Below are 22093 nucleotides of genomic sequence, written 5' to 3' on the forward strand. Positions count from 1 at the left end.
TTGAATGGAGCAACGGCGCCCGTACACTGGCGGTGGATCGATGGGCTCAGTGGGGGTTAGCATCCCGCGCGATGCCACCTCGGCCCGTCGAACGTTTGCGTCGCTTGACACAGCGTCACGTGGGTCCCGCGGGTATCTCTCGAATATAAAAGTCGTTGTGCCCGGAGACCCGGGCTCATTTCCCGTGAGATCGCTGCTGCTTGGTGACCGGACTAGCCCCATCAGACGCTGAGCTCACAGCCCCATGTAGAGGAACCGTGCTGCCCGGCACTGGTGGCCCAGCGGGGGTTTGGTGGATCACACACGCACACACTCACACGCACACACTCGCACACACACACTCGCACACACACACTCGCACACACTCACACGCACACACTCGCACACACACGCACACAATCGCACACACACGCACACAATCGCACACACTCGCACACACACGCACACACACGCACGCACACTCGGGAAACTCCCAAACCCGCTGGGCTGCGAAGTCGCCATCTCCTGGCCCGCAAGGTTGCGATGGCAGTTCAGCAACTGGGTTAATTCCCATCTGTTATTCCATCCAATATCAGATTCCTATCTGGATCCCGCATGTGAGTTGGTCAAACATCCCAGTGTAGGGTCACAGAGCTCTCTCTCCGTTTCCCCACGAGTGAACGGACGCTGTGGGCGTTACCAATTTGTGATCGTCTGGGATCGCGAGCGACTCACCGCCCGGTCCTCATGAGCTCGGGACCCACCCCGTGGCCGGGCTGCCCCCCGAGACCCTCCGACTCCCCTCCTCCGTTGCCACCCTCCGCCGCGTTGCCGTTGGGGAGCGGAGGGTTCTTGCGCTTGTCCTGCAACAGCGCACGCCCCACACGTCACTCGCCCCGCACGTCACTCGCCCCGCGCGTCACTCGCCCCGCCCGTCACTCGCCCCGCACGTCACTCGCCCCGCACGTCACTCGCCTCGCCCGTCACTCGCCCCGCGCGTCACTCGCCCCGCGCGTCACTCGCCCCGCGCGTCACTCGCAACGCGCGTCACTCGCAACGCGCGTCACTCGCAACGCACGTCACTCGCAACGCACGTCACTCGCCCCGCGCGTCACTCGCAACGCGCGTCACTCGCCCCGCGCGTCACTCGCCCCGCGCGTCACTCGCCCCGCGCGTCACTCGCCCCGCGCGTCACTCGCCCCGCGCGTCACTCGCCCCGCGCGTCACTCGCCCCGCGCGTCACTCGCCCCGCGCGTCACTCGCTCCGCACGTCACTCGCCCCGCGCATCACTCGCTCCGCACGTCACTCGCCCCGCGCGTCACTCGCCCCGCGCGTCACTCGCTCTGCACGTCACTCGCAACGCACGTCACTCGCTCCGCACGTTACTCTCGCCTCGAGCTGCGGTTGTACCCACACACGCGCACAATTCGCTCCCCTGCCTGCTGGCAGATTAACTCGCACTGCTAGGCCGGAGCTGCCATGGGGGGGTCCCCTAGGCTAAACCACAGCTGGGCATTGGAATTATTAGGGTGAGGTCTGAAGTAAATCCTTATACAAATTCACATCGCAATGTTCACAACACGCTATCCTGCTATGGTGGGTAGAATTAGCACGCCCGGTATTCATTCCCTTCATCAACCATCGGCTGGGATTCGAACTTTAGTCTCACGGTCCCTGAGGGGGAGCTGCGGTGGCAGTCAGGGAGGGGTGGGGGGGGGGGCTCACCTGGGAGGGCACGTTCTTGGGGGGCTCGATGCGGATGGAGGGGTCCCATTCCCCGGGGGGCAGCACCGTGACCTGGTCGAGGAACTCGTCGATGCCGGCCAGCAGGTCCTTGCGATCCTTGGCCTTGTAGGCCACGTCGTGGAACACCTGCCAGGGGTCACGGCGGAGTCAGCCTCGGCGGCGCGGGCGGCCGAGGGACCGCCCGCGGCGTTCGGCGCGAGCGGCCTCCCCGCGCTGACCGGCGCGGTGAAGTATGGCCGAGCGAACCCTTCGATCGGCACGGCAAGCGGGGCCAAGCCACGACGCCCGGAGCAGTCGCATTGGGCTCCGAATTAGTAAGGTCGTCCATCGAATCTGTCCGTCAAAAAAAGCCATCCACTCTGCCAGGATTGCAACTTAATTCACTTGGTTTCACTAAATCCCAGCCAAATGTAGTGAATAATTGGATGCGACGAGGTTTGTGTTGTTTGTTTTACTGCTCACAGGGCTGAGAGCACGAACCGCCGTGGACTGGACAAGCCGGTGAAAACCTCCAAAGCGCGCTCACGCGCCTCCGCTTCACGGCGCCAACAACGACGCGAACCAAAAGGCCCCGGTGGTCACTCCGACAGTCAGGCAGCTCGGTCACGGTGGAGTTGGCGGATCGCGGGGAGAACAGGAGGCAAAACTCGGGACGATCCTCTCAACCGCAACGACGGGCAACGGCGACGCGGTGGGCGCCGGCGCCACGACGCACCTCGTCGGACATGAGCGTGGCGATGGAGCGGCCAATCTCGTGGTACTGCTGCGCCTTGCCGGAGGGGCCGAGCAGGATGAAGAGGAACCTGGGGGGCAAGGAATGGGGGGGGGGAGAGAGCGGCGGCGGTGTCCCCCAGGAAAGACCGCCGGGCGTTTGGTTTTCAATTGTTTTGTTTTTGCGCTCTGATGCGGTGTGACGAGCGGTGGGAGTCTCGCTGGGGTGGTGTGACGTGCGGTGCGATGGACGGCGTAACACGTGGAGTGACGTGCGGTGCGAGTCTCGGTGCGACGCTCGCTCACCGCGTCGGGATGGGCACTTCGGTGAGGCCCGTGAGCACCACGGCCGGTGAGAGGCGCACAAAGGCGATGATGGGCCGGTCCAGGAAGTCCACCTCGCCCACCAGAACGTTGGAGGCCTCGGCGCCCGGCGGGATCTTGCGCATGAAGTTCAGGTCGACCTGACCCCGGGAGAGAGCCCCGGTCACACACGGGCTCAGCGTGGCTCGCGGGGGTCAACGTGGCTCGCGGAGGTCAGCGCGACCCACGCGGAGGTCAGCACGACCCACGCTGTTCCCGCACGCCCCGGGCGATGGCGCCTATGCCCGCAAGCCCGTCTGACGGCCCGCCTGCAGGCCAGCTCGCCAGGAGATGGCGGCACAGCTGAGTGGAGTCATCATCTCCTTCTGCTCCGATCATCGCGGAGGGACGTGCTTGCCGTCTCTTACACAAACCCCGAACGGACTGCGTCATTAAACTAACCACGAAGATGATGACGTCACGCAATCATCACGCCATCAATTACTGCCGACAGCGCTTCAGAAAGCGTTTGTTTGCGTTATGAGTAATAGCGACCTTATTAATTATTACGGAATTTGTCATCACAGGGGGGGGGGGGAGGCAGGTAGAAACGATAATCACGGCACACGACGATGCGCGGCTCGTGAAAAAGCTCCCTGCATGTGGAGTGAAACGTCGGGCGTCGTGCCCGGCAGCAAACGTGGCGCGGCGCAATGCATGTTGGGGGCCGCAGCAGCAGCACCAGCAGCACCTTGCTGTTCTCGCGGCTGGTGCCCGCCGGCCCGGCTGTGGAGGTAGCCGTGGTCCCGTTCTTTGGGACGCCCTCCAGCTGGGGAAGGGCCAGGTGCTGCGTTGTGGCCGGCCCCGCTAGAGAGAGGGGAGAGAGACGAGCGGAGAGAGGGAAAGAGCCACGAGGGACAGTGGGGATGGGAGAGAGTAAGACGCCATCGAACAAAGACAAAGATCCCCCGTATAGCCTTAACAGACTGTTTGGGCAAGTGCTGTTAGCGAGCACCTACGAAGCCCGGCACGGCACACGAAGGGGTGGGTGACCAGCCCAGGACAGGTTCAGATAATCGTCACTTAGAAAGGCTATAAGCGGGATTCGAACGCGGGTCGCCGGATTCGGAATACAGCGTGCTAACCGCTGCACTTCCGCTCCCCATTACACTGACACACACATACTGGCTGGCACAGAGACAAAGACCCCTGTATAGCCTTAACAGACTGTAGGGGCAAGTGCTGTTAGCGAGCACCGATGAAGGCCGGAACAGCACACGAGGGGGTGGGTGGCAAGCACCACGCCCGACCGCCTTTGTCTCCACAGTGGCGATGTTCACACACCGCACCAGGTACTCATTTGAGGCTGAGTCGACCTAGGGGAGGTCCAGAACCGGTTCAGATAATCGTCAGTGGTGTTGACCATGAGCGGGAATCGAATCCGGGTCGCCAGGTTCATAGTGCAGCGCGCTAACCGCTACACTACACACACAAAATGACACAGACACACAATGACACTGACACACACTGACACTGACACACAATGACACGGACACACAATGACACAGACACACAATGACACTGACACAATGACACTGACACACAATGACACTGACACACACTGACACTGACACACAATGACACTGACACACACTGACACAGACACACACACTGACACAGACACACACACTGACACTGACACACACACTGACACTGACACACAATGACACTGACACACAATGACACTGACACACAATGACACTGACACACACTGACACTGACACACAATGACACGGACACACACTGACACACAATGACACTGACACACAATGACACTGACACACACTGACACTGACACACAATGACACAGACACACACTGACACACAATGACACGGACACACACTGACACTGACACACAATGACACAGACACACACTGACACACAATGACACGGACACACACTGACACTGACACACACTGACACTGACACACAATGACACTGACACACAATGACACTGACACACAATGACACGGACACACAATGACACAGACACACACTGACACTGACACACAATGACACGGACACACAATGACACGGACACACACTGACACGGACACACAATGACACGGACACACACTGACACAGACACACAATGACACTGACACACACTGACACAGACACACACTGACACTGACACACAATGACACTGACACACAATGACACTGACACACAATGACACTGACACACAATGACACAGACACACACAATGACACGGACACACAATGACACGGACACACACAATGACACGGACACACAATTACACTGACACACAATGACACGGACACACAATGACACTGACACTGACACACACTGACACACAATGACACGGACACACAATGACACTGACACACAATGACACTGACACACACTGACACAGACACACAATGACACAGACACACAATGACACAGACACACAATGACACAGACACACACAATGACACAGACACACACAATGACACAGACACACACAATGACACGGACACACAATGACACGGACACACAATGACACGGACACACAATGACACGGACACACAATGACACGGACACACAATGACACAGACACACAATGACACAGACACACAATGACACGGACACACAATGACACTGACACACAATGACACTGACACACAATGACACTGACACACAATGACACGGACACACAATGACACAGACACACACAATGACACTGACACACAATGACACGGACACACAATGACACGGACACACACAATGACACGGACACACAATGACACAGACACACAATGGCACTGACACACAATGACACGGACACACAATGACACAGACACACACTGACACGGACACACAATGACACTGACACACAATGACACAGACACACAATGACACAGACACACAATGACACAGACACACAATGACACAGACACACAATGACACAGACACACACAATGACACTGACACACAATGACACAGACACACAATGACACAGACACACAATGACACAGACACACAATGACACAGACACACAATGACACAGACACACACAATGACACGGACACACACAATGACACGGACACACACAATGACACAGACACACAATGACACAGACACACACACTGACACGGACACACAATGACACTGACACACAATGACACAGACACACACACTGACACTGACACACAATGACACGGACACACACTGACACGGAAACACAATGACACGGACACACAATGACACGGACACACAATGACACGGACACACAATGACACGGACACACACAATGACACAGACACACACACTGACACGGACACACAATGACACGGACACACAATGACACGGACACACACTGACACACACTGACACACAATGACACAGACACACACAATGACACGGACACACAATGACACGGACACACACACACACACCACGTACCGACTTTGTCCTGCATGTGGGGGTCCGAGTGGCGCTTGCCGATGTCGGCGAAGGATCGCACGATGGGGATTCGGTCGCTCAGCTTCTTCTCGTTCTGGTGGTGGTGGCGCCGCAGCAGCGCCTCGCGCACCTTCTCGCGTGCCGCCTCGCCTAGCTGCGCCGTCGAGATCTGCTCGTCCAACACGAAGTCTGCGCGCGACAGACGGGACGGCCGCTCCGGCCAGGGCAAACTTCATTTACATTTAGATGTTTACTACGCACTACACCGGGTACTCATTTAAGGTCGGGTCGGCCTAGCGCAGGAGGCCCAGGACCGGTTCAAATAATCGTCACCGGTGTTGGTGGCCGTGAGTGGGAATCGAACCCCGCGTTGCCGTGTTCGCAGCGCAGCGCGCTAACAGCCGCACTACCGCTCCAGCCAGCGCAAACTTCACTTCCATCAAATTCTCATTGCCCCGACGACTGATCTGTGCTTTAAGTTTTAGAGTCGGGAAGGGTTTTACAAATTGGGCAAGAAATCTGGGAAGCGTGCGGGAGACGCACGAGGTGGCGGAGCGGGGGGGGGCGGGTCAGTCCCCCAAGCGAGCACCAGCGGGATCCCGGCGACGCTCCAAGCCCAGCACAGAGGCTCCCATTTAGAATCCGTCAGCGATGGACGATCCCGTGGCGGATACAAATTTTCCAAATTGAAAACTAATTTCTTCAGAAGCGTTTTTGTGTTTGGTGTCGCCCCCTCCCCCCCACCCGCACCTCCGATTAGCATGGTTAGCTACGTACGCTGCGAAATAAGTTCAACGTCCAGGACGTACACACACGCGGCACCCGCTGTATTCATTTGCAAGCGGCGACTGAAGGGCGGTGCTGGCGGAGGTGACAGAAACATGGAGACGTTCGCTCCGAATGCATTTGGCCGCCTTTTTTATGGAGCGCATTGCGGTACCCGTCCGTGCGTCTGTGCGTAGTGTCTGTATGTGTGTAGTGTCTGTATGTGTGTAGTATCTGTATGTAGTGTCTGTGTGTGTGTAGTGTCTGTATGTGTGTAGTGTCTGTATGTGTGTAGTGTCTGTATGTAGTGTCTGTATGTGTGTAGTGTCTGTATGTAGTGTCTGTGTGTGTGTAGTGTCTGTATGTGTGTAGTGTCTGTATGTGCGTAGTGTCTGTATGTGCGTAGTGTCTGTATGTGCGTAGTGTCTGTATGTGCGTAGTGTCTGTATGTGCGTAGTGTCTGTATGTGTGTAGTGTCTGTATGTGTGTAGTGTCTGTATGTGTGTAGTGTCTGTATGTGTGTAGTGTCTGTATGTGTGTAGTGTCTGTATGTGTGTAGTGTCTGTATGTAGTGTCTGTATGTGTGTAGTGTCTGTATGTGCGTAGTGTCTGTATGTGTGTAGTGTCTGTATGTGTGTAGTGTCTGTATGTGTGTAGTGTCTGTATGTGTGTAGTGTCTGTATGTGTGTAGTGTCTGTATGTGTGTAGTGTCTGTATGTGCGTAGTGTCTGTATGTGTGTAGTGTCTGTATGTGTGTAGTGTCTGTATGTGTGTAGTGTCTGTATGTGCGTAGTGTCTGTATGTGTGTAGTGTCTGTATGTGTGTAGTGTCTGTATGTGCGTAGTGTCTGTATGTGTATAGTGTCTGTATGTGTGTAGTGTCTGTATGTGTGTAGTGTCTGTATGTGTGTAGTGTCTGTATGTGTGTAGTGTCTGTATGTGTGTCTGTGCGTAGTGTCTGTATGTGTGTAGTGTCTGTATATAGTGTCTGTATGTGTGTAGTGTCTGTATGTGTGTAGTGTCTGTATGTGTGTCTGTGCGTAGTGTCTGTATGTGCGTAGTGTCTGTATGTGCGTAGTGTCTGTATGTGTGTAGTGTCTGTATGTGTGTAGTGTCTGTATGTGCGTAGTGTCTGTATGTGTGTAGTGTCTGTATGTGTGTAGTGTCTGTATGTAGTGTCTGTATGTGTGTAGTGTCTGTATGTGTGTAGGGTCTGTATTTATGTAGTGTCTGTGTGTGTGTAGTGTCTGTATGTGTGTAGTGTCTGTATGTGTGTAGTGTCTGTATGTGTGTAGTGTCTGTATGTGTGTAGTGTCTGTATGTGTGTAGTGTCTGTATGTAGTGTCTGTATGTGTGTAGTGTCTGTATGTGTGTAGGGTCTGTATTTATGTAGTGTCTGTGTGTGTGTAGTGTCTGTATGTAGTGTCTGTATGTGTGTAGTGTCTGTATGTGTGTAGTGTCTGTATGTCTGTAGTGTCTGTATGTGCGTAGTGTCTGTATGTGCGTAGTGTCTGTATGTGTGTAGTGTCTGTATGTGCGTAGTGTCTGTATGTGTGTAGTGTCTGTATGTGTGTAGTGTCTGTATGTGCGTAGTGTCTGTATGTGTATAGTGTCTGTATGTGTGTAGTGTCTGTATGTGTGTAGTGTCTGTATGTGTGTAGTGTCTGTATATAGTGTCTGTATGTGTGTAGTGTCTGTATGTGTGTAGTGTCTGTATGTGTGTCTGTGCGTAGTGTCTGTATGTGCGTAGTGTCTGTATGTGCGTAGTGTCTGTATGTGTGTAGTGTCTGTATGTGTGTAGTGTCTGTATGTGCGTAGTGTCTGTATGTGTGTAGTGTCTGTATGTGTGTAGTGTCTGTATGTGTGTAGTGTCTGTATGTAGTGTCTGTATGTGTGTAGTGTCTGTATGTGTGTAGGGTCTGTATTTATGTAGTGTCTGTGTGTGTGTAGTGTCTGTACGTAGTGTCTGTATGTGTGTAGTGTCTGTATGTGTGTAGTGTCTGTATGTGTGTAGTGTCTGTATGTGCGTAGTGTCTGTATGTGTGTAGTGTCTGTATGTGTGTAGTGTCTGTATGTGTGTAGTGTCTGTATGTAGTGTCTGTATGTGTGTAGTGTCTGTATGTGTGTAGGGTCTGTATTTATGTAGTGTCTGTGTGTGTGTAGTGTCTGTATGTAGTGTCTGTATGTGTGTAGTGTCTGTATGTGTGTAGTGTCTGTATGTGTGTAGTGTCTGTATGTGTGTAGTGTCTGTATGTAGTGTCTGTATGTGTGTAGTGTCTGTATGTGTGTAGGGTCTGTATTTATGTAGTGTCTGTGTGTGTGTAGTGTCTGTATGTAGTGTCTGTATGTGTGTAGTGTCTGTATGTGTGTAGTGTCTGTATGTCTGTAGTGTCTGTATGTGCGTAGTGTCTGTATGTGCGTAGTGTCTGTATGTGTGTAGTGTCTGTATGTGTGTAGTGTCTGTATGTAGTGTCTGTGTGTAGTGTCTGTATGTGTGTAGTGTCTGTATGTGTGTAGTGTCTGTATGTGTGTAGTGTCTGTATGTAGTGTCTGTGTGTAGTGTCTGTATGTGCGTAGTGTCTGTATGTGCGTAGTGTCTGTATGTGTGTAGTGTCTGTATGTGCGTAGTGTCTGTATGTGTGTAGTGTCTGTATGTGTATAGTGTCTGTATGTGTGTAGTGTCTGTATGTGTGTAGTGTCTGTATGTGTGTAGTGTCTGTATGTGTGTAGTGTCTGTATGTATGCAGTGTCTGTATGTGTGTAGTGTCTGTATGTGCGTAGTGTCTGTATGTGTGTAGTGTCTGTATGTGCGTAGTGTCTGTATGTGTGTAGTGTCTGTATGTGTGTAGTGTCTGTATGTGTGTAGTGTCTGTATGTGTGTAGTGTCTGTATGTGCGTAGTGTCTGTATGTGTATAGTGTCTGTATGTGTGTAGTGTCTGTATGTGTGTAGTGTCTGTATGTGTGTAGTGTCTGTATGTGTGTAGTGTCTGTATGTGTGTAGTGTCTGTATGTGTGTCTGTGCGTAGTGTCTGTATGTGTGTAGTGTCTGTATATAGTGTCTGTATGTGTGTAGTGTCTGTATGTGTGTAGTGTCTGTATGTGTGTCTGTGCGTAGTGTCTGTATGTGCGTAGTGTCTGTATGTGCGTAGTGTCTGTATGTGCGTAGTGTCTGTATGTGTGTAGTGTCTGTATGTGCGTAGTGTCTGTATGTGTGTAGTGTCTGTATGTGTGTAGTGTCTGTATGTGTGTAGTGTCTGTATGTAGTGTCTGTATGTGTGTAGTGTCTGTATGTGTGTAGGGTCTGTATTTATGTAGTGTCTGTGTGTGTGTAGTGTCTGTATGTAGTGTCTGTATGTGTGTAGTGTCTGTATGTGTGTAGTGTCTGTATGTGTGTAGTGTCTGTATGTGTGTAGTGTCTGTATGTGTGTAGTGTCTGTATGTAGTGTCTGTATGTGTGTAGGGTCTGTATTTATGTAGTGTCTGTGTGTGTGTAGTGTCTGTATGTAGTGTCTGTATGTGTGTAGTGTCTGTATGTGTGTAGTGTCTGTATGTCTGTAGTGTCTGTATGTGCGTAGTGTCTGTATGTGCGTAGTGTCTGTATGTGTGTAGTGTCTGTATGTGTGTAGTGTCTGTATGTAGTGTCTGTGTGTAGTGTCTGTATGTGTGTAGTGTCTGTATGTGTGTAGTGTCTGTATGTGTGTAGTGTCTGTATGTGTGTAGTGTCTGTATGTGTGTAGTGTCTGTATGTAGTGTCTGTGCGTAGTGTCTGTATGTGCGTAGTGTCTGTATGTGCGTAGTGTCTGTATGTGCGTAGTGTCTGTATGTGCGTAGTGTCTGTATGTGCGTAGTGTCTGTATGTGCGTCTGTGCGTAGTGTCTGTATGTGCGTAGTGTCTGTATGTGCGTAGTGTTTGTATGTGCGTAGTGTCTGTATGTGCGTCTGTGCGTAGTGTCTGTATGTGCGTAGTGTCTGTATGTGCGTAGTGTCTGTATGTGTGTAGTGTCTGTATGTGCGTCTGTGCGTAGTGTCTGTATGTGCGTAGTGTCTGTATGTGCGTAGTGTCTGTATGTGTGTAGTGTCTGTATGTGCGTAGTGTCTGTATGTGCGTAGTGTCTGTATGTGCGTAGTGTCTGTATGTGCGTAGTGTCTGTATGTGCGTAGTGTCTGTATGTGCGTAGTGTCTGTATGTGCGTAGTGTCTGTATGTGCGTAGTGTCTGTATGTGCGTAGTGTCTGTATGTGCGTAGTGTCTGTATGTGCGTAGTGTCTGTATGTGCGTAGTGTCTGTATGTGTGTAGTGTCTGTATGTTTGTAGTGTCTGTATGTGTGTAGTGTCTGTATGTGTGTCTGTGCGTAGTGTCTGTATGTGTGTCTGTGCGTAGTGTCTGTATGTGTGTCTGTGCGTAGTGTCTGTATGTGTGTCTGTGCGTAGTGTCTGTATGTGTGTCTGTGCGTAGTGTCTGTATGTGTGTCTGTGCGTAGTGTCTGTCTGTGCATAGTGTCTGTATGTGTGTCTGTGCGTAGTGTCTGTATGTGTGTAGTGTCTGTATGTGTGTCTGTGCGTGCGTTATAGGAAAGGTAACAAAAAGCAGTGCGGCCGCGTGCTGTTGTGTTTGTTTTTTGCGCGATTGTGCACGCATGCGCGCTCGCGCAGGTGAGCTAACATTTGAGAGAGAGAGAGAGATAGAAAGATGGAGAAAGAGAGACTCCGCTCCCAGTTCATGTAAACTCGCAGGTACATCAACAAGGCGTTGGACAATGCAGCAGCAGCAGCAGCTTCTGGCTGTGACGTTCCCAGCCAAGTTCACGTGGTCTCCTGCCGCTCACGCGAGCATTGGGACACATCTCTTGTTGATAACCCCGCAGAGCCAGTGGTGGAAATTCCACATTCCTATGGCAGGGACGAGTCTGGGCAAAGAGAAAACCATTGTTGACTTCCCCACAAAGCGGTGTTCTTTTTACCAAGCCCGGAGGGAGGGATGATGATGACGATGATGATGGGTTGAACCAATGTAGACTACCAGCGTTAATCTATTCAACATGGTTTGACTGTATTCTGCGAGTGCGTGGATGGGAGTAGAGTGAGATGAGAGGGAGAGGTAGGAGAGTGCGTGGAGGGGAGCGTAAGAATCGAGGTTTAATTTTGTCACGGACGACCCGACCCGACCCGACTGGGCTCCACTCGACCCGTGCGCGCCGCCGCTTGCACCTGCGATCTCCTCGATGGAGGTGGCGTGCATGTCGAGCATCACGGTGCCGTTGATGATGCAGCTGCGCAGCTCGAAGAGGCTGTGCAGCGACAGCGTCGCCACGTACGGCTTGCTCCAGCGCTCGCCGCCGTCCTCCACGTCCTCCTCGAACTTCAGCCACCTGCGCGTGGCACCGACCGGTCACCTCCTTCAAACTAAAAAGCTTTTTTTCAAACTGTATTTCCCTTGCTGGATTACGGGTGGCGGCGCACGCCTGTGATCCAGCAGCGAGGCAGCGGCGAGGGTTAGTGGCCCGCCACACGAATGTTGTGAAACTCCCTTCGCCGTGGGCGCCGAAGAGGAGCCCGTATACCCCGGCCCGCCGGGAGAAGGCGGTTCGGTAAAAACGTGGCCTCCGCCTACAGCACGCTGTCTGTGTGGGATGGCGCTGCTCGTCGCACAGGTCAGTTTCTCTGGGTGCTGCGGTTTCCTCCCAGACGTTAGTAGCACTCAGTAATTGCCTGAAAACAAATGAATATAAACTGAACAGTTTCTCTTCTTTCACCAGGCTAGAGCCCACCGAGCTGTGAGGCTCTTTTTCAGAAGCGACCTGGCTGCCACAAATGGGAGCTCAACGAAGCGGCTTATCGTCACGTGGACATTTATAGCGGCCAATCACTCCAAACGACGCGTGACCTTCATTCTAAATGTGGAGGCATAAAACCGGAGGACCCGGAGAAAAATCCACGCGACCACGGTGGGTCCACATCGAACCCACGACCTCCTGTATAGCAGGCGAGGTAGTTAACGTCTCACTACGGTGGCGCGCGTAGCCACCACCGCCACCACCACCACTACCACCACTAACACTACCACCACTAACACTACCACCACCACCACTACCACCACCACTACCACCACCGCCACCACCACCACCGCCACCACCACCACCACTACCAACACCACTACCACCACCACTACCACCACCACTACCACCACCACTACCACCACCACTACCACCACCACTACCACCACCACCGCCACCACTGAAACCACTACCACCACCACTACCACCACCACTACCAACACCACTACCAACACCACTACCACCACCACCACTACCACCACCACTACCACCACCACCACTGCCACCACCACCACTGCCACCACGACCACCACTGCCACCACTACCACCACCGCCACCCGTGGGGCCTACGCACGTGGCCTGTAATCCAGCGCTCGGTCGAGCGTTGGTGGATCAGCGCACACGCGTTGTGAGTCTCCCTTCCCGGGGACGTCGAACTGGGCGGCCATACCCCCGACTCGCCAGGAGAATGTGGAAGGGGAAACGTGCGCTCCGCCTGTTCCCTCTGTACATGTTCCATGGCGCTTGTGGCGACGCTAAAGGGGGCGACAACGATGCCACCGGTGCTGTTGCCGATGTTGGTGATGGTGGCGGTGATGGTGGTACCGATGACGATGACAATAGCCAGAGTGAAGGTTAAAGTGCTGATGCTGACGATGCCGCCGATGCCCCACCTGGCCTTCTCCTTCCACTCCCCGCCCTCGCCCTCGCGCATGCACAGCTCGTCCATCTCGGTGAAGAGGTCGTGCGGGATGTGCTCCTCATCGTCATCTTCCGTGCCCAGGATGAACTGCACGCGCTGGGCCGGGGTGTCTGGGGGGGGGGGGGTGCACGCACACGCGGGGTCGCACGGGGTCGCACGGGGTCGCACGGGCACGCACGGGCACGCACGGGCACGCGTAAGAACGCACGCACGGGTCCAGGTGTATTCGTTGAACGATGCGAGACCCGAAGAGGCGAGGATGAGCCTCATTTCCAGTGGAGACCTGGGGCACGTCGTCTGCTGCCAGTAGAGGGCGATGGTTGCGGCTGCTGCTGCTGCTGCTGTTCTGCGTCACCCCAATTGCCCGCCGGCACACGAGGGCGAACTCTTTCGAATAACGTGACGGGATCTTTAACGTCCACTGCGAGTGAAGCAGACGGCATGCAGTAGTCGTGTTATGGTCAACACCACAGCGAGTGACCATCAGGGCAGCTGCTCGTGAGCGCACCGCTAGGCAAGTGGACATCCTGTTATGCAGGTGAGCACGCTCTTTGACAGGTGAACACTCTGGCAGGTGAATGCGCTGGAAGACGAACATAAACATAGCCACGTGAACACACACGCTGTTAGCTCAGGACACAATGGCCTACGCATACACGAAGACAAAGATCCCCCGTGTGGCCTTAACAGACTGTTGGGGCAAGTGCTGTTAGCGAGCACCTATGAAGGCGGTACACGAGGGGATGGGTGGCCAGCACCACGCCCGGCCGCTTTTGTCTCCCCAGTGGCGATGTTCACACTCATTTGAGGCCGAGTCAACCTAGCCGAGGTCCAGGACTGGTTCACATTCACCATTGTTATTGATCGTGAGCGGTAATCGAACTCTGGTCGCCGGGTTCGTAGCGCAGCTGGCTAACCCCGCACCTCCGATTAGCACGGTTAGCTACGTACGGTGCAAATAGGCTCAACATACGTACCTACTTCACCTCTCCTCACATACACACGTGCTGTTATCTCTGCTCACACGGCGACGACGCGAAGTCCTCGATTATCATCACAGCTGTTGCATCGTCTACAGTTCCTGGGACATTTCCCCCGAATCAGCCAGGGCCGTCACCACGGCAGCGCGCGTCACTCTTTGTGTTTCTGAAGGAAACTGCCTCTGCTGCTGCCCAGCTGCTCGACAAACTTAACGCGGATCCAGTGAGCTAGAGATGCAAGGACACGTGATCCAGTGAGCTAGAGATGCAAGGACACGTGATCCAGTGAGCTCGAGATGCAAGGACACGTGATCCAGTGAGCTCGAGATGCAAAGTCACGTGATCCAGTGAGCTCGAGATACAAGGACACGTGATCCAGTGAGCTCGAGATGCAAGGCCACATGACCCAGTGAGCTAGAGATGCAAAAAAACGTGACCCAGTGAGCTACAGATGCAACGACACGTGACCCAGTGAGCTAGAGATGCAAGGACACGTGATCCAGTGAGCTAGAGATGCAAGGACACGTGACCCAGTGAGCTAGAGATGCAAGGACACGTGATCCAGTGAGCTAGAGATGCAAAGACACGTGATCTAGTGAGTTAGAGATACAAGGACACGTGATCCAGTTAGCAAGAGATGCAAGGACACGTGATCCAGTGAGCTAGAAATGAATGGACACGTGACCCAGTCAAATAGAGATGCAAGGCCACGTGACCTAGTGAGCTAGAGATGCAAGGACACGTGATCCAGTGAGCTCGAGATGCAAGGCCACGTGACCCAGTGAGCTAGAGATGCAAGGACACGTGATGCAGTGAGCTAGAAATGAATGGAGACGTGACCCAGTCTGATAGAGATGCAAGGCCACGTGACCCAGTGAGCTCGAGATGCAAGGACACGTATTCTAGTGAGCAAGAGATGCAAGGACACGTGATCCAGTGAGCTAGAGATGCAAGGACACGTGATCCAGTGAGCTCGAGATGCAAGGCCACGTGACCCAGTGAGCTAGAGATGCAAGGACACGTGATCTAGTGAGAGAGAGATGCAAGGACACGTGATCCAGTGAGCTAGAGATGCAAGGACACGTGATCTAGTGAGAGAGAGATGCAAGGACACGTGATCCAGTGAGCTAGAGATGCAAGGACACGTGACCCGTGAGCTAGAGATGAATGGACACGTGATCCAGTGAGCTAGAGATGCAAGGACACGTGACTGAGTGAGCTAGAGATGAATGGACACGTGACCCAGTGAGATAGAGATGCAAGGACACGCGATCCAGTGAGCTAGAGATGTAAGGACACGTGATCCAGTGAGCTCGAGATGCAAGGACACGTGATCCAGTGAGCTCGAGATGCAAAGTCACGTGATCCAGTGAGCTCGAGATGCAAGGACACGTGATCCAGTGAGCTCGAGATGCAAGGACACGTGACCCATTGAGCTAGAAATGCAAAAACACGTGACCCAGTGAGCTACAGATGCAACGACACGTGACCCAGTGAGCTAGAGATGAATGGACACGTGACCCAGTGAGATAGAGATGAATGGAAACGTGATCCAGTGAGCTAGAGATGCAAGGACACGTGACTGAGTGAGCTAGAGATGAATGGACACGTGACCCAGTGAGATAGAGATGCAAGGACACGTGATCCAATGAGCTAGAGATGTAAGGACACGTGATCCAGTGAGCTCGAGATGCAAGGACACGTGATCCAGTGAGCTCGAGATGCAAAGTCACGTGATCCAGTGAGCTCGAGATGCAAGGACACGTGATCCAGTGAGCTCGAGATGCAAGGACACGTGACCCATTGAGCTAGAAATGCAAAAACACGTGAACCAGTGAGCTACAGATGCAACGACACGTGACCCAGTGAGCTAGAGATGAATGGACACGTGACCCAGTGAGCTAGAGATGCAAGGACACGTGATCCAGTGAGCTAGAGATGCAAGGACACGTGATCCAGTGAGCTCGAGATGCAAGGACACGTGATCCAGTGAGCTCGAGTTGCAAGGACACGTGATCCAGTGAGCTAGAGATGCAAGAACACGTGATCCAGTGAGTTAGAGATACAAGGACACGTGACCCAGTCAGATAGAGATTAATGGACACGTGATACAGTGAGCTAGAGATGCAAAGACACGTGATCCAGTGATTTAGAGATACAAGGACACGTGATCCAGTGAGCTAGAGATGAATGGACACGTGACCCAGTGAGATAGAGATGCAAGGACACGTGACCCAGTGAGATAGAGATGCAAGGACACGTGATCCAGTGAGCTCGAGATGCAAGGACACGTGACCCAGTGAGCTCGAGATGCAAGAACGCGTGACCCAGTGAGCTAGAGATGCAAGGACACGTGATCCAGTGAGCTCGAGATGCAAGGACACGTGATACAGTGAGCTAGAGATGCAAGGACACGTGACCCATTGAGCTAGAAATGCAAAAACACGTGACCCAGTGAGCTAGAGATGCAACGACACGTGACCCAGTGAGATAGAGATGCAAGGACACATGACCCAGTGAGCTCGAGATGCAAGGACACGTGACCCAGTGAGGTAGAGATGCAAGGACACGTGACCCAGTGAGCTAGAGATGAATGGACACGTGACCCAGTGAGCTAGAGATGCAAGGACACGTGATCCAAATGAGCTCGAGATGCAAGGACACGTGATCCAGTGAGCTCGAGATGCAAGGACACGTGACCCAGTGAGCTCGAGATGCAAGGACACGTGACCCAGTGAGCTCGAGATGCAAGGACACGTGACCCAGTGAGCTAGAGATGCAAGGTCACGTGACCCAGCGAGCTCGAGATGCAAGGACACGTGATCCAGTGAGCTCGAGATGCAAGGACACGTGAGCCAGTGAGATAGAGATGCAAGGACACGTGACCCAGTGAGCTCGAGATGCAAGGACACGTGACCCAGTGAGATAGAGATGCAAGGACACGTGACCCAGTGAGCTAGAGATGCAAGGTGCGGGGAAAGGACAAAAAACTAAAGACAACTAAAATAATGATCGTGACGGAAGGCGCCGCTGTGTGGCGCAGAAGTAGCGTGCGATTGTTTCAGAGGAAGGGCGATGCTGCTGCTGCTGAACGTGATCCAAATCGAGTAATTTGCGGCGTCATTTTTCAGCATTAGAGATGTTCTTGTTGATGTTGTTGTTGATGTTGTTCAGATTGCTTTGCTTCATTGCTGTACTGTGATTTGTTTTGATTTTGCAATGTTTGAGATCCAGGCCGCTTTTGCAAATGAGACTCTTCTATCCTGGTCTATGGAGTTCACACCACGTGGCTACACAGAACCGACTTGAACACTTGGCCAATACCAGTGACGCTGTAGGGTTTTGCTTTCGCTGTGGTAGGAGGAACCCGGAGAACCCCGAGGAAAGCCATGCAGAACAGGGGGAGGAGCGATAGAAACGTACAAAGCTCCACACAACAGAGAGGAGCACGACCCGGGAATAGAACCCAGGCGCCCGTCGCTGCGAGAGGTCAGCACGTGTCTCACACGCGCCACCCCACCCTCCCCCATACCCCGACCCCCATGCTCCCTATACTCCCTACCCCCCGCCTCCATACCCCCCATACCATACACCCCATACCCCCACACACCCCACACCCAAGCAGCTGGTGAGGACCCCAGAATTCACGGAACAAAAAATATCGGCACGATCCAATAATCATCTCGCGTTCAGATCTTCTGCGTTTAGTTTGCTGTCCTTCACCAACACATCGGATTAGCACGGTTTGCTACGTACGGTGCGAAAAAAGGTTCCAAATACGTACATACATGCGAGCAAATTAGCATCGAGAGCGAATGAATGTCTCGTCTCTAGCTCGTGTCCTCTCGTCTGATGGCATCCCCACCTCGTGCCAACATCGCTCTCAACGCACTCCTGCCTCGTCCGCATCTCTCTCCGTCTCGCATCTCAGTGCGCCTCTGTCTCTTCACAACGACGTATGTGGTGGGTGAAGCAGCTCCCAATTGGCTTTTCACACGGAATTACAGAGCATTACACACACACAGCAGTACACACACACAGCATTACACACAGACACACACCAGTACACACACACACCAGTACACACACACCAGTACACACATACCATTACACACACACACACACCAGTACACACACCAGTACACACACACAGCATTATACACACACACACCAGTACACACACAGCATTACGCACACACACCAGTACACACAACAACAACAATGCCATTCGCCACTAAGTGGCGGTGACGTCACCACGGCGCTTGCGCCAGGCTAGGTGCACCCTGAGGCCACGTGAAGTGTCGAACGCCCGCTGGCAGGTCACGGGGCAGAACCAGCAGGTGCCACGGGTCGACTGACTGAGATAACTGGCCGATCCACCACCTGTGCCCCCGACTGTGCCAACTTGCTGTGCTTTAGCCACCCGGCGCTCCGCTCGTTGTTGTGAGCGTCGCTCATCCGCCCTCCGTTGTTGTTGGAGGGCGACTGTCTCCAACTGCCCAGCAGCATCCTTCACGAGCCTCCTCCACAGAGGCCGATCTTGACACCGCTGGTACCAGTCATCGGCAAGTTCACCCAGCTCCACGTCCTCCTGTACCACATCACTCCATCTCTTCTCTAGTCTGTGCCGCGCCCGTTTAGCCACCTCGATCCGGCTGAAAAAAAGCTGTTTCGGCATGCGGTGGCTGGGCATGCGGGCTACATGACCCAGCCAATGCAGCCTTGCCTGCCGGAGGAGCTCACCGATGGGACTTTGTCCAGATCTTTCAAGGATTTGTGAGCTCCTCACACAATCCAGCCTGGCTAAACCCAGGATTGATCGTAGGCAGACCAGCCAAAATGTTTCTAACCGGCGAAGATGTTCCATTAGGGGAGGGAATGACTGTGGCCGAGAAGACCTGAAGCTTCGTGCGGAGCGACAGACCAGGTAACTTCCACACAGCGTTACGCAACCGATGAAAAGATAATGCCGCTCCACTGATTCGGAGTGAGACCTCTGCTGTCAAACCTGAGCCGCTCATTACACCCACAGCAGTACACGCACAGCAGTACACATACACACCAGTACACACACACACACCAGTACACACACACCAGTACACGCACAGCAGTACACGCACAGCAGTACACGCACAGCAGTACACGCACAGCAGTACACCCACGGCAGTACACATACACACACCAGTACACACACACCAGTACACACACCAGTACACCCACAGCAGTACACGCACGGCAGTACACCCACGGCAGTACACATACACACACCAGTACACGCACACCAGTACACACACCAGTACACGCGCACCAATACACGCGCACCAGTACACGCGCACCAGTACACACACACCAGTACACACACCATTACACGCGCACCAGTACACGCACACCAGTACACGCACGGCATCACACGCACGGCATCACACACACGGCATGTACACCCATGGCAGTACACATATTGCACGTTATAAATTGAAAGGAGGACCCCCAAAAAGTCGTTTCGGATTTAGGCCCCCCACGGGTCAGCCCCCCTTGCACAGCTGCTCCGCTTTGAGAGGCAGGGCGACGGGGACAGGAGGCATCCACAACACCTCCTGATCCACACCGCCACCACCACTCAACCACTAAAACCACCACCACTCACTAACCACTACAACCACCGACAATCACCACCGCCTCTTCCCCTGTCCAGCACCCGCCGCCAGCACCCCCACCACCAACCGCACCTCCGATTAGCACGGTTGGCTTATACGTACGGTGCGAAAGAAGTTCAACATACAACAACCACCACCACCACCACCAACCGCCAGCCAACGCCGCCGCCACCACCACCGCCCGGACGCACCACGCCGAGGATGAGGTTCGACCCCACGGCTCGGTTCGCCTGCGGGTGCGGGCTGGGGGGGGAGGACGCGAAGCGTCGTCTGTGCTCACTCGTGTTCCCGACTTACCGGCCCCCGCGGTTGCCATGGCTCAATGGCACAAATACAAAAAAAGGTTCCCCGTAGCAACCAGCGCCGTGCCGCCCGCACGCGAATTAATTGTGAGCGCCACCTGCACAGCGCGTGACAACAGGAAGGAGCCAATTAGAGTCGCCCCGTGCGTCTTCCGCTGAGCGCACCTGTGCGCTGTGCACGGGGCCTGTTCATTGATCGTGCGGATTTGTCCCTGGCATGTGTGGCGTCTCCGTCTGAACGTATCGGCTCATCGCGCTACTCTCTCGTTGAGCTTCGCTTGGGGATTGATTCGCCTTTGATTTGGTGGATTTGAATGGAAAGCGCGAAGATGCTCCGGCTGAAGCGGGGCGATGCTGAGAATCCCTCAAACACACACAGAGACACTCACACACAGAGACACATACACACAGACACACACACACAGAGACACTCACACACAGAGACACTCACACACAGAGACACTCACACACAGAGACACACTCACACACAGAGACACATACACACACACAGACACAGAGACACTTACACAGAGACACACACACACACAGAGACACACACACACAGAGACACTCACACACAGAGACACTCACACACAGAGACACACACACACAGAGACACACACACAGAGACACACACACACACACAGACACTCACACACACACAGACACACACAGAGAGACACACACACACACTCACACACACACACACAGAGACACTCACACAGAGACACACACACAGAGACACGCACACAGAGACACACACACACAGACAGACACACACACACAGACACACACACACAGACACACACACACAAACAGACACACACACAGAGACACTCACACACAGAGACACTAACACGCAGAGACACTCACACACAGAGACACACACACACAGAGACACACACACAGAGACACACACACAGAGACACACACACAGAGACACTCACATACAGAGACACTCACACAGAGACACTCACATACAGAGACAAAGACAAAGATAAAGATCCCCCGTATAGCCTTAACAGACTGTAGGGGCAAGTGCTGTTAGCGAGCACCTATGAAGGCCGGAACGGTACACGAGGGGGTGGGTGGCCAGCACCACGCCCGACCGCCTTTGTCTCCCTAGTGACGATGTTTACACACCACACCAGGTACTCATTTGAGGCTGAGTCGACCTAGGGGAGGCCCGGGACCGGTTCAAATAATCGTCACTGGTGTTGGCCGTGAGCGGGAATCGAACCCGGGTCGCCAGGTTCATAGCGCAGCGCGCTAACCGCTACACTACCGCTCCCCACACATACAGAGACACACACACAGAGACACACACACACAGACACACTCACACAGAGACACACTCACACAGAGACACTCACACACAGAGATACACTCACACACAGAGACACACACACACAGACACACACACACAC

General features: G+C 53.7%; 1 protein-coding gene across 1 annotated transcript in view; it reads right to left on the reverse strand.

The window, feature by feature from the left end:
* The window catches only part of LOC116943952 (electroneutral sodium bicarbonate exchanger 1-like), a 128579-nt gene that overhangs the window by 30071 nt on the left and 76415 nt on the right, over positions 1-22093 (reverse strand). The window contains 8 exon segments of the mRNA XM_032957325.2: positions 715-842; positions 1706-1852; positions 2442-2529; positions 2744-2901; positions 3492-3607; positions 6210-6398; positions 12183-12343; positions 13702-13840. Coding sequence (XP_032813216.2) covers positions 715-842; positions 1706-1852; positions 2442-2529; positions 2744-2901; positions 3492-3607; positions 6210-6398; positions 12183-12343; positions 13702-13840 — 1126 coding nt within the window.

Source organism: Petromyzon marinus, chromosome 19 (assembly GCF_048934315.1).
Source record: "Petromyzon marinus isolate PM22_M1 ecotype Great Lakes invasive population chromosome 19, UKy_Petmar_22M1.pri1.0, whole genome shotgun sequence".
NCBI classification, from domain to species: Eukaryota; Metazoa; Chordata; class Hyperoartia; order Petromyzontiformes; family Petromyzontidae; genus Petromyzon; species Petromyzon marinus.